Source organism: Thalia democratica, chromosome 3 (genome assembly GCF_965202585.1).
Source record: "Thalia democratica chromosome 3, ktThaDemo2.hap1.1, whole genome shotgun sequence".
NCBI lineage: Eukaryota > Metazoa > Chordata > Thaliacea > Salpida > Salpidae > Thalia > Thalia democratica.
In genome coordinates this window covers 54,504,130-54,517,404 of record NC_139167.1, presented here as the reverse complement: position 1 = coordinate 54,517,404, position 13,275 = coordinate 54,504,130, and the positions used below count along the sequence as shown (strand labels likewise).

At 25.9% G+C, this 13,275-nt stretch overlaps 1 protein-coding gene across 1 annotated transcript; it reads left to right on the top strand.

Moving 5' to 3' along the window:
• Window positions 1–1,000: 1,000 nt before the first annotated feature.
• On the top strand, window positions 1,001–12,416 carry LOC145832415 (dynein regulatory complex protein 9-like). Its single transcript, XM_082939733.1, has 7 exons — window positions 1,001–1,123; window positions 3,101–3,223; window positions 4,009–4,299; window positions 5,900–5,962; window positions 6,130–6,265; window positions 7,890–7,993; window positions 12,138–12,416. Exons 1-7 carry the CDS (start codon window positions 1,001–1,003, stop codon window positions 12,414–12,416), a joined length of 1,119 nt encoding a protein of 372 aa, XP_082795859.1.
• Window positions 12,417–13,275: the final 859 nt, after the last annotated feature.

Genomic DNA, 13,275 nt, shown 5'->3' with positions numbered 1-13,275 from the left:
ATAAATACTAAATGAGTATATATGACTTAACCTAAAATGTGCATGTATAAAAGGATTAAATTAAAGCATCATGAAAAATAACTTAAGAGTAATTAAGGGCTTAGAGGAAAAAAAAAACAGCTTGGTTTTAATTTTTAAAGTTTTTATAAAGGTATGATTTGTTTTTTACAGCTCATTTATATTTAAACTGACTTTTGAGGTATAGCCAGTCAAATCCATACTACAATAAATTCCTTATGGGAGGAGGAAATTAAAACGGTAAATAAGTATAATAAATAAAAATCTATTTACTATGATTTTTAAAATAGATAACTCAAGTTTTTAAGTAATCCTTATTACAATACTTAGCAAATCCTGTAGTAGCAATTTTATGAAAAAATTAAAAAAATATGATCAAAATACAAACATAATCTTAATTTTATACTAAATTTGAAAAAAAAAAATCTTAATTGAAAGTTTAATATTCCTTAAAAAAGGTTTTCCTAATTATTGCAAGGTAGATTTTCCAAAACATTAAGGTATTTATCTCAAAAAACGTAGAGAGAGATAATTTTTTATTAAAATAGTCAATTTTGCCTGTTTAGTTTTCACATTCTATAAATAACCTATTGAGTTCTCTAACTTTGATTGTTTATACCTCAAAAATTACTTTAAGTTTTAACAAATGATAAAAATTAACTATGCCCTTAACTTAAAGTATTTGATTTTAACTTTAAATGTTAATATCTATAAACCTACAAAACAAAATGTTTCTTAACACTAACACTGAATTAAGTATCTAATTGAATCTCTATGAAATAAGAAACGATATAGAAGTTAAACAGTCATATTAAGTTATAGTTACAAGTTAAAAGAATAAATAGTGAAATAGTTTTTTGAAATTTTACTAAACAGTCTTACAGTTAATATAGTTTTTTGTTAAAGTTATGAATGAAGTATTTATTTACATTTTATAAAGTTTTAGTTATGGTTAAAGTATAAACTCTTCAAGTGAAAAGAAATGGCATTGGATCGCTCAACTGCTATTTGTTATGCATCCATTCTTGATGATGCTATCAACAAGTTGGGAATTTTAGGTAAATCCCTTCCATACCAACTCAATGTTGACACTGAGGCTTGCCAGGTACTATTTCATTAATTTTTATAAGCCAACACTCATTTATTCAATAAATAATTTATAAAACAAAAAAGTGATAGTTTTTTTTTCGCAATGTTAGTATGATAAGTTGCATCTTAGCTAATCTAGTCCCTTGCTAGTCTGGCCAGTTTAAGTGAGAAGTAGTTTTAACTAATTCACTTCAAAACAACGTTTCAACTCAAAAAACTTAAATTTCTGTTACAAAAACAATGTGCTAATTATTAACCTTGTTTGATTTGTTTTGCAAAACTGTTTTTTTACTTTATCAAAGTTTAGTTTATTCATGTGTGCTGTAATTGTTTGGTTTGTTGTAAGAAATAAAAGTAAAATAAATCACAAAAAATTTAAATGTGTGTTAGTTAATGAACTGCATACTATAAAAATGGTAAAAAATATTTTTTCCCTATTTGACCAAAGGCTAGTCCTGTCATAACTATAAAAAAAGCTCACCTAACATAGTCAGGTTAGAGTGGATGCACTGTACTCTATGGATGTTACATATTCTTAGGCAATTATTTTTAAGTTAAGGCATTAGGGCAGTAAAATATTTTTTACAAAAAATAACACTTGTAAAAACTATCAGTCAATTTCTAAAAATCATAACAGTTTCAATAAACACTAAGATATAGTTATTTTTGTAATAAGTTATCCTTTTTTTGTCTTTTTAACTTGTTCTTCCTATAAGGAATCTATTGAACACAAAGATTGTGATATTTTAAATCTTTAAAGTATTTTTGAATATTGTTAACCAGCTAAAAGTGTCTTACAGCTAGGATAAAAATATATAAACTAAGATTTAACTCCTTTTAAAGTTACATCTTATAAACTAAGATCAATATATAAAAAAACAAAGTGTATCCCTTTATTACTTTAATGTTAAGTGTCGTTTTAAATGTTTAATTTAATTTTAAAATGTAAATATTCTTTGAAAAAACTTAGTGTATATAAGACTCATTTTAATGATTTTTTGCTATTTTGTTTTAGAAATTTTATCCTAGATTACTACATTATTTTATATTGATACTGTAGAAGGTAAAGGACTATGAATTGTTTTAAAATTTATATAAAATATGTTAAACTTTTATAGAACTTTTGTGGAAACTCTTAGGTTGAAATCTAAAATTAAAAACAACATTGACTTGACTTATATATTTTTAATTCCTAGTTAAGTTATTAGAAATTTTTACATTGTATTTATGTATAAATACTTGATAGTTTTGTTTTAAAAAATTATTTTTTTCAGATTTTTTTGTAATTAGATTAATATTTAAAAACGTTTTTATTATAAAAATGTCTTTAAAATCTTGTATTTCTATTTTTCATGTGTCTTTTATACTACTGCTTTTCGTTTATGTATAGACTAAGTTAAAAATAAAGTTTTTAGTTTTGTACTTACTTAATTTAGATAATTTTATTATTTTCCTTACACATTTTTTTGAACTATAGTTTTACTTAGTTATGAAATTCCAAATAAGGCTAACTATTTTTATATAAAAAAAAATTCATTTTGTACTCTTTAACAAATTGTATTGATTTTTTTTGAATTGTGTTCTGTTTATTTATACTGACAAGCTGGTTCATTGAGCAAAACATTTTTTATGAAACAAGTTTGTAAATGAATATCAATAATTTTGTCTGCATGGATTCTTTTCTTACAAACTTTATATAACAATTTTGATGTTTTGTAAGGCTTTTCCTTGACTTGTTTTTTGCTCTTATGCTACTTAAAGTAAACTTTTTACGAACTATTTCAATTTGGGTTTTTTAAAGTTATCTAGTTTGTCTTCAATTTTGTACATTGAACGTGTAGCTAATAGTGTTCAAAAATAATTATTTAAATAAAACCATATTATGACGTTTTGAATAAAAAATAAACTTTTGACACTAAAGCAGGTTAATTTATTTGAAGAGCCTATAGTGTTCTTATTGAAACCATAAGCTTTTACAACGTATTTATTAAAGGTAATCAGCAGAGAAATTAACCACGTCATTAGAAATGCCCAGGACACCGAAGCTAAATTGGTGGCAGTTTTGCAGTCGAGGGCGGAACAAAACAAAGAAAAACTGCAAGTAAAACAACTCAAGGTATTTAAAAAATATTTTTATCAAAAATTAATTATTTTTCACTTCAAAAAGCATGCTAAACAGTTCTTTGTTTATATAGTCTAGTTTTAATTTAAAAGTAACAATACAGTGTTTAACCTTTGAAAAATATATAGTGATATATTACAACAGTGTTTTGTAGTTTATTATTATAAAGAATAACTTAAACTAATAATCTAAGTATTTCGCAAACCTTTATTTTTCAGTAAAATTATTATTTAAAGTTGTTGAACTAGAAAGTTCTATTAAAGAATAGTTAAATTCATACCACAGCTTACTTACGTTAAGTTAAAAATATGTTTTTAGTTTTTCTCCAACTACAACAACTAGTGTTTTTCTAATATACTTAGTTTATGTGAAACACAAAAAATAATTGTAGACTGAATATTTCTGCTTGACAGGCTTAAACTAGTCTGCAGCCGTAGTTTGCTAACTCCTGTATTAAGATATAGTTTGATATTGGACATACCTGCTAGCTAATATTTCTAAAGCTATATATAAGTTTTAAGAATTCTCATGTTAAACAACTAAAATTTAAGAATGAAAGCTTTTTTGAAATTTAGTCAGACATTGTGTTAAACTAATTAAGTATTTATATAGTTTTTAAAAGTTGCTAATAAACAAAAATTGTTTTTGGCTCAATTTCAAGGTTATTTTTAGATTGTTTATGTGTAACAAGTTCTAAGTTAGACTTTTTTTATAAACAAAACTAAAACACCTATGTTTTTAATTGTTTTTTTAAAATTTAGTTCAGTCAATTCTTTCAGAATGAAATTAACATGTCTCTTCGAGGCATAGAACAAGTTTCAATTACAAGTCCATTGAGCAAGGAAAACTACGAGAAACTGCAGCTGGACCGCAACTTTGTTGAGATGGCTCTTTTCAAAACCCAAATGGGTTTGTTAGAAAAAAATGAGTGGACGCCACTGAACGATATTCTTCAGAAAGAAAAGAAAGAAAAGCTGAAGCAGCAGCAGGCCATCGTCAATGAAGAAGCGAGCAAAAGTAAAATAACCTCGCTGAAAAATGAAATTGATAAAGTTAAGAAAGAGCATGAGGTGTGTTGAAGTTTTACGTTTTGACATATAACAAAGTTTCAGATCAAAAACTTCTATACCAAATTAATTAGTATTTTTTTGGTTTACTTCTATTATTGTTTTTTGCTTTATGTAAATATTGTAGATGATCGTTAAATAAAACACAACTTTTTTTGAGAAACTATTTTTTTACTTACCTTTAAAAGTAAGCTGAACCATCAGTCACTTGGTTAAACAAATCAAAAACATGAATGAAAGTGTATATATTTTGACTTTAAAGTTTGAAGGCTTTATTATGTCATTAAATTAAAGTAGAAACTAACTGGTTTCATACCAAGAAAGCTTAGGGTAAATATCAAGTCAAAATTGCAAAATCGCGCGTACAAACCTTGATTAAAGTTGCCTAAACTTTCAAAGCTATTTAGATTAACAGTTTGAAAAATGTTGATAAAAACTATCAGTTGTCTTTTATTATGTGAATCTTGTTTTTGTTTTAATAGTGAATTTTTTTCTCATATTGAAAATAATACATCCATGTGTTTAGTTATTTTTTTTTGTCCGTGCAACAATTTCTCAGCTATCACGAATGTCTACAGTTCTATCTTTTAAATCACAAATATCTTTTTAAAGAGTGGTTTAAGTTTGTCTATACTGTTATTGAAAGAACATTTATGCTATGTTTTCTACTTTCAACGTTAAACCCGCTGGCTTAAAGCGTTGCGTAAAGTTCTCCGCTGTTACCACTGTTGCTCTACATATGATATTTGTTAGTAAACGATTGCCACAGACCATACATTTTATGATGTTTTTTCGAAGTTGCGTAATCTTTTAGTTATCTGATTTATCCTCTAGCATTTTCTAGTTGTAATACATATTAGTTTTATGTTGAAAGTTTTATGGTACTAGTAGACTAAAGTTTAATTTAGTTGATACACATTTTAACTTTTGAAACTTGTTATGTGTTTTAAAATCTCAAGCTAAAAGTAGCTTTGTTAGTTTTTTAAGTACAAGCAATTAAATCTAAAAAATATAGGTGAGATTAATTTGGTAAATGAAAAAAAATTTCTTAAAGAGCTCAAATTTTAATGTTTTTTAGGCTACCATTTTTGAATTTTTATTAGAATAACTTTTATGTAAAGTTGAAAGTATTTAGAATTTGATTAAGCCTTTTTTAAATATTAAAATTCTTCATGTATTAAAAAAAATATATATGTTTCATATTTTTTTAAACTTTTAATATTAAGTTTACTACCTAGCATAAGGTTAAAATCATATTAGACTTAAGTTTTCTATGTGTAATTCGGAAAAATTTAGACTTAATCTTTTACTACCTAAGTCTTTTAGTGTTTTTACTACCTAAGTTGAATTAATGATTCTTTCGAAAATCAAAATATTGTTCAAGTTACTTTATAAAAAAGTTAATAAGTTGAACTTTTTTGTAAAATGTTTACATACGTGAAATAAACCTGTACATCAATTTTATCAACGTAAAACTTATTATAGAAGTTTTAAAACTAAAGTTTATAATCATATACCGTTTTTATTTAGAAAAAGCTACAGATTTACAATACAAATTATTATAAAATATATAAATCTTCATGATAAATAAAGTTTATTTTAGATGGAAATAGAAAATTGCAATGAATTGATCGCACATTTGAAAGATCAATTGCAAGAAATGAAGGTATATACTTGTTAATTAAAAAAAAAAATATTTTTCAAGTTTTAAATGTAATCCGGAGATATTTTATTTCTCAAATCATGACTGCTGAAAATCACACAATAAATTTTACAAAAAATCCGATCACACGTGATCGCAGGTACATTTTACTTACAACAAATAAACAACAGGCAAAGTCGAACATGGAAGGTAAGTATGTGAAGAAGCGAGCCGAGCTGGTGGTTGCGATGAACGCCAGAAAGTGCCAGGTCAGTGAGGGCGGGATTACCGGTGAACTCGACAACATCGATTGCTTGAGTGAAAAGGGTTTGAACAGTTTATCAGTTGTTAAGAGTAGTGGCTAGTTCTTTGAATCGTGTTCCTGTTGAAAACGTGTTAAAATGTTTTGATTATAATATTTTGAAAATTGTTTTATAGAATGTGATGAATTTTAGTGCTTTTATAGGTCTGTAGAATTAAGAAATATTTTTATGTGCATTTTTAATTGAATTGATTTAGAAAATAAAAAATTAAAGTCTAAAATTTTACTAAATACACGTTTTTACAAAAGTTATAACTTTTAAAAATATCTAAAGAGTCGTTTTAATTTAAAAAATATTGTCTCTGGTGCATTTAAATAATTTTGTTAAAATTGGTTATTTTCAAACCTAATTACATTAATATTATGTATAAGTTGTTTTAAGGATTATAAAAGTTTTTTTTTTTGATAAGTCTAATCTTTTATTTCTTATTTACAACTTTTATAAATATTTAGAAATTCCTTTGAAAACTACCCAAGTTATTGCACCATTTTTTATGTAAAGAATTAATTGAACTTAAAGTTTTGATAAACAATAAAAACACTGATATAGTTGAACAGATAAGAAATTTCTGGTCCTAATTATTTTTATTACGGTTGGCTAAAAGTAAAAACTAGTTTTCTAGGTATATACATTTTCCCCTCTTTAAGCAGTCTTTGAAACTAGACTTCTTGAAGCCCTGATAATAAGCATTTCTATTATAAGCAAACTATGTTAATGTATTTCTTTATTAAGAATCGCTAAGGACTTGTTATTTTTAAGAGAATCAGCCGTATAGTCAAAATAAAAAGACTATTTTTCCGCTACTTGTACAAATGAAAATGTTAAATAGGCTTTCAATAAAGAAAATAACGAGAACGAACATCAACAACTCTGAAAAATTTCAAAAGAAATGAAGACTTTCATAGCTTAATCTAAAAAACTTTTTGTAAAATACATTAGAAGTTAAGCAATAGTACTTAAACAATTAAAAGTTGTATTACTGCAGTATTTTTAAAGCATTTACAGCTGAGTTGCCAGTGCCATACTTTTTCGGAGATAGGAATTGACATTAACTTTTAATCTGAAAACTGATTTTTACCTAATAAAAAGTTATCCGATCAGAAAAAGCTTTGTTTAAAATTAAAAACAGTATTTTTGACTAAGGGTTTATCCAAACTAGGCGATACCTTATAAATGGAGGAAACTATTTTCAAACTTTTGCTAAGTGAGCGTTTGTCAAAGTTTAATAATCAATTTAATTTCGATGCTCATAAACAGCGGTTCTTACTTCTCGTGTGGGGTTACTTTTGTTTATTACATCCTAATACTAAATGTGAGTAAAAAAAGCAATTGTTTAATAATATCAAAGTAAAAGTAAAACACTCAAAATACTACATTATTTCTTCTTAGTTTGCTAAATTGTTACTTAAATTACGACGTGTATAAATATTATTAAGTTCGTTGCTTTTGTTATAATTAGTTTAATATTTTTTTATACTGATATAAGTACTTTTTCCGAGATATCATTTTGAATTGGTATATTTATAATATTAAGATTTCGCGCATAATTACCCTAATTGTTAGAAGGAACTAAAATTAAGTAAATAACCAACAATTTATATAATCACTCAGTACTATACTATTCATAGAAACAAGAGTCAATAGCGAAACTGAGTTTTATTTGAACAAGCAATACGATCTACTGGAAGAAAAACTTGAGTTTTGGATGAAAAAGTATGAAAATGATACAAAAGTTTGTGCAAATTGTTTTACTAGCAAGCATATACAGTTTTTCAAGTAAAGTTCCTTTATAGTGTATATTGTAGATTTGTTTTTATAATTTTGTTCAATCCAAAAATTAAATTGAAAATTTTAGAATTTACAAGTTTAAGTTATTATTTTCTGGTTAAGAAAAAAAAAAGTTTATGTCTTAACCTTTTTACAATGTTTTACCCCTTTTCAAAGAGCTATTAAAAAATTTACCCCTTTTTGGAAGGTAATTACCAAATTTACCCCCAATATACAAAAAAGTGTTAAATTTTTAGGAAAAAAACTATATTTTTGAACTTTAAGCTTATAAAGTATAAAAAATCGTAAAATTTAAAGTTTTATTTAACTTTGAAAAATTACAATTGAATACTAACTTATAAATTAAAATTACATTCACTAAGCATTAATTTACATAACTTGTAATAAAGAAAATTTACCTCTTAAAACTAGAGAATTTACCCCAGGCTAAGAATCGCTGCTTTTTAAAGATTAGAAAGTTATAATACATAAGGTAAATTTTTATCTTAAAATTTTACAACTAAGTATTTCCTAGTGTAAAATAGAACGCCTTAACACATAAATAATAACATTTAAGATTAAAGACATCTTAATTTAAATTGTTTAAGTTTGGTGGTTTTGTACTTGATTCTAAATATATAGTGGTATTAATGTGCTAAATTGAAGAGTTTTTAATTATTTACTGTATGTTAATTAAGTTTATAGCTCAAAGTTTTTATGCTAATTAATTTTCAAAAAGTATAAAATATTAAACCTACTATAACTACAATTCATTTTTTTAGCTCTGTATAAATAAACTTCAAGCTTTTCTTGTAAATAGTAACTTATATTGTGTACATCAGGGTTTCCCAAACTCATTTTCTAATTCGCCCCGTTTTCAGAAATTTAAAAAATAATCGCCCCCACGATTTTATAAAGTAGTTTTTCTCTTGAGTACAAACCTTCTGAGCCGGAAAAGCTGTGTTCGAAATGTAATTTAGTTTGGTACTACTTATGCACGCACTTTTGGGCTGTGTTCAAAGTAGTTTACAGGGCTTGAGAAAATGAGTTACATTTGTTTTCTTATAAGTCCAGTAAAGTGTATTAAAATATTTAATTATTTAAAAGCCTTGTGTAATCTGTAATCAATCCTGTTTAGATATGAATTGTTTTGAAACTTTTAGGGTAGTGGTGGACAACTTTTGTAATCAGCAATTCATGTTTACTAAAAGATCTAGTTTCAACTCGTTAAAAAAATGTAATTGCGGGCTGCATAATTTAAAAAAATAACATATATGAAAATTAAAAAACTCGAGCAAAATTGTAATAAAATTAATTAGTATTATTATGATCTAGGAAATACTATTGTGAACTGAAAACCAAATTTCAAAATATTAAGTATCAAAAGACTTAATTTTGTTTATTTTGCACAAGTAGTTTTCAAGTTACTTAGCGGGTCGAAATTTGACTGGATCTTAACCGTAGGTTACCCATCTAAATTCTTAAACCTGACATTATAATAATATCTCATATAACGAATTTCCGACATTTAGAAGTTAATACTAAGTGACTTATTTAAGCCGCACAAAATACTTAAATTATTTTATAGATAGGCATACTCTAAAATTACTATACCAGAGATTAAAAAACTATAAAAGAATGAATAGTTTCGTTTAAATATAATAAAATAAATATAAAACATAATTTCTGATCTAGTTTGAGGAAGTTTGACCGACTGGTTGATTATCTCATATTAAAAGTGGTTTCATCAACAGCTTCAGTAAATGCAGTAAAATTATTAATTTCAATACTAAGATATATTATAAGCAAGTTAGTTATAAAGTTAAAAACTTTATTTTAAACTTTTTAAACTATATGTTTTGTAGTAGAATACAATTAAATAGTATTTGACGTGGAATAACCTTTAGGAAACTAAACCTTAATTTTAACAATTTCTTTAATCTTAATTTAAATTCAAAAAAATAAAATCAACATTTTTACAGTTATTTTTGTGAACAAAAAGTAATCGATTAAAAAATTCTTTTAATTAGGTTAAAATTTTGTCTTGCAACTGTAGCATTCTTTTTGGTGTCTTATTTAATACTGTTAAAATTTATTTTTTCTCTAGTTATTAGCCTATAATAATTTACCAGAAGAAAATTGTGAAAAACTAACAGCTAGTGCTGAACTAATAAAAAACAACACAATCTAATTGCTAATTATATACAAATATACACTACAAAATTAACCAGGTCAAAATAAAACTATCAGATTTAAAGCATAAACCATTTAAAAAATACAGTAGACTTCCGCTTGAGTTCGGTTTTTAACAAAATCAAAAAGTGCAAACTCAAAAATTATTGTTATTTTTTTTACAAAATGATAAATTTAAATATGTTATATGCAATAACGTTATGCATAAACATGAAACCAACTCAAACATAAAACAAACATTTATTAAAAAAAGATCTATATAAGCTATTAAGTATTATGTTTTTTTTGTTATTAATAGTTAGTTAGTAATAGACTTTATTTAAGTTAAACTTTAAAAAATATAAATTTACACGTTTTTTTGGGTAAAATGTGCGAACTCAGGAGGAAGTAAACCGTAATTAATATTTATTAGGCATTATGCAAACCTGTTGTAAAATAAATAACTTAATAAAAGTTTTATTATAAAAACACTACTTAAATACAAAACAAAGCAGGTTAAATAGGAAGTATTTCAAAAGATCAAATAAAATAAAAAAACTTTCATAAAATAATGTCTGCTACTGAAGTCTAATATGATGTGAAGATGAGGTTCATGACTGCTTGCAAGTTTTTCTAATCTGATTCTCAATCAGTAACATAAAGTCTCCTTTACAAATATTTAGATTAGATCTTTTGCTCAAGATGTTGATAACTGAACTGAAAGCTTTCTCAACAACATAGCTAGAAAAAAAAAACTATGAACAACAATCTAAATTCCTCTCAAATGATTGGATACTTTTGCCTTAGTTTTTGTTGAGTCCAAAAGCTTTCATAATGTTCTTTGGAAAAATTTACTTTAAGTTCAAGGTCAGTTTGTAAGTCTGAGAAGGTTTCCTGTAAGTCGTTTACTTCAAAAAGATCTGCCTCGAAGGGATCCATATTTTTATCTATATGATAGATTTTTTGTGTCAAATCGAAATTTTACTACTTAATATGTTGAAATTGTTAAAAATTCCAGATTTTTTAGGTTTTTTTTTGCCTAAATTGTCAATTTCCAGTTTTCTAGGTAAATTGGCAACCCTGTATAGTTTTATTTCTTAGTCTAACTTAGTGACTTATCAAAAAACAATTGGAAACATCATGAGGTGATATAACTATCATATGACCTCAGGGTCAAATATTTAATAGCAAGCTAAAGTTAGTAAATAGCAATATAAAAAATAAAAATTTTATGACAGCCCAAAATTTTAAAATCGCCCCTTTTCGCCCCCTTACTAGTTATCGCCCACCCTTTCGCCCCCCCTTTCGCCCCCTTACTAAAATCGCCCCCAGGGGGGCGATATCGCCCACTTTGGGAAACCCTGGTGTACATAAACATTTTAATTTAGTTTTGCCAAGTTTTTACTTCGATAACCTCGAAACAAAAACCAATTAAGCATTTATTTGTTAATTTAGTTTATATTTTTATTTTGGCGACTTTTCATAAGCCTCAACCGTACAATACTATTTTAAATGGGTAGGTGTCTAATATGCACGAAGGGACACTTTAGCACGAAGACACTTTTGCACGGGTTGAAAATATTTTTAGTTTATTTAACTTTTTATTAATTTTAATTTTTAATATTTTGTTCTTACTATCACTGATACCCCTAACCCTTACCCTCAATCGGTAACTTTTTTTTCTTCTATTTTGTTTTTTACAATTTATTCATTTTTATACTTTCTCGTTTGTTGTTTCTTAGTAATTTTTATTAGTTTTTAATTTTAATTTTTTAATATTACCATCACTGTTACCCCTAACCCTTACCCTCGGTCGGTAGCTTGTTTATTTGTTTAATTTATTTTTTTACTCGCGTATAAAAGTGACCCTTCGTGCATATTCGATTTTAAATTTACATTTTAAACACATCACAAAAAGTCTTTATGACGTCACACAGCAAAAGCAGCACGAGCTGGACACTCTGAAGGCGAACAGAACTCGTGACCTGGAGAAAACCGAAGAGCTCTTGCTGCTCTTCGACGAGTACGAGAAGTTCATAGTGCACGACAGGATCAACAAGGAACGAGCCAATAGGAAGGCTCGGCTGGAGCACGACGAGCTCGACAGCGCCATCTTGCTGCAGTGCTGGTGGCGCACGAAACTGGTGGAGAGGAGCTGGGGACCGTTCAAGCCGGGCAGGAAGAAGGGAAAGAAGAACAAAAAGAAGAAAAATTAAATAAACAAAAAAAAAACAATAACAAGAATTTAAAAAAAATGGCTAGTTGTATTTATATGAAAAAACTGTAAACATTTTTGAGATATTTTTTGAAACAAAACTAAAAATTTATTAATAAAAAGATCAATTAAAATTGTAGTTTAACTTTTGTATATTTTTTTTATTGAAAAAAAAAATTATCAAAAAATTAATTAATATATAAATTGAAAAACTTTATTTTGCAAACGTTTCAATAAGTTGATACAAGTTAAGTGTGTGTGACTGTTGTTTTGTGCAATTTAGTTTTAGTTTAATAGCTTTTATATTTGTGCTGCTTTATTTATTGCTTTGTTATTGCAAATTTAATAACTAGTTTTTAAACTTTTAACACGTTTGTTTTTCATGCACATTTATTTAATAGTTTAAAAGCAATATGAAAGTTTTTGTGTTGTTTTTGGTGGATTGTATTTAACCACAAATCTGAAGCCATATATTCAAAATTACACATTAGCTTATAACTTTTATGTTTTAAAAATATTACCTTTAACGTAAGAAAAAAAGAAATAAAATCAGTCATAATAAAAGTCAAATAAAAAATTTAATCGACTTTTTTATTGAAAAAATATTCTTCAAAATTAAAGTAATTAATTATTCAAGTATATAATTAATCATTTTTACTGTAGTTTAGATTAAAGTTTTCAAAAATTTCAGTATACATAAGACAAATATGAAAACACAGCTTTAGAATGTTTGTGGATTATCTTGCAACATGTGATTTTTTCATTCTAAATCAACGGATTAGAAAGTAATAAAATTTCAATGCAATTATAAACGTTACATTTATTTTAGTAACTAAATATTTTCGTTCCCATCCAAAAGC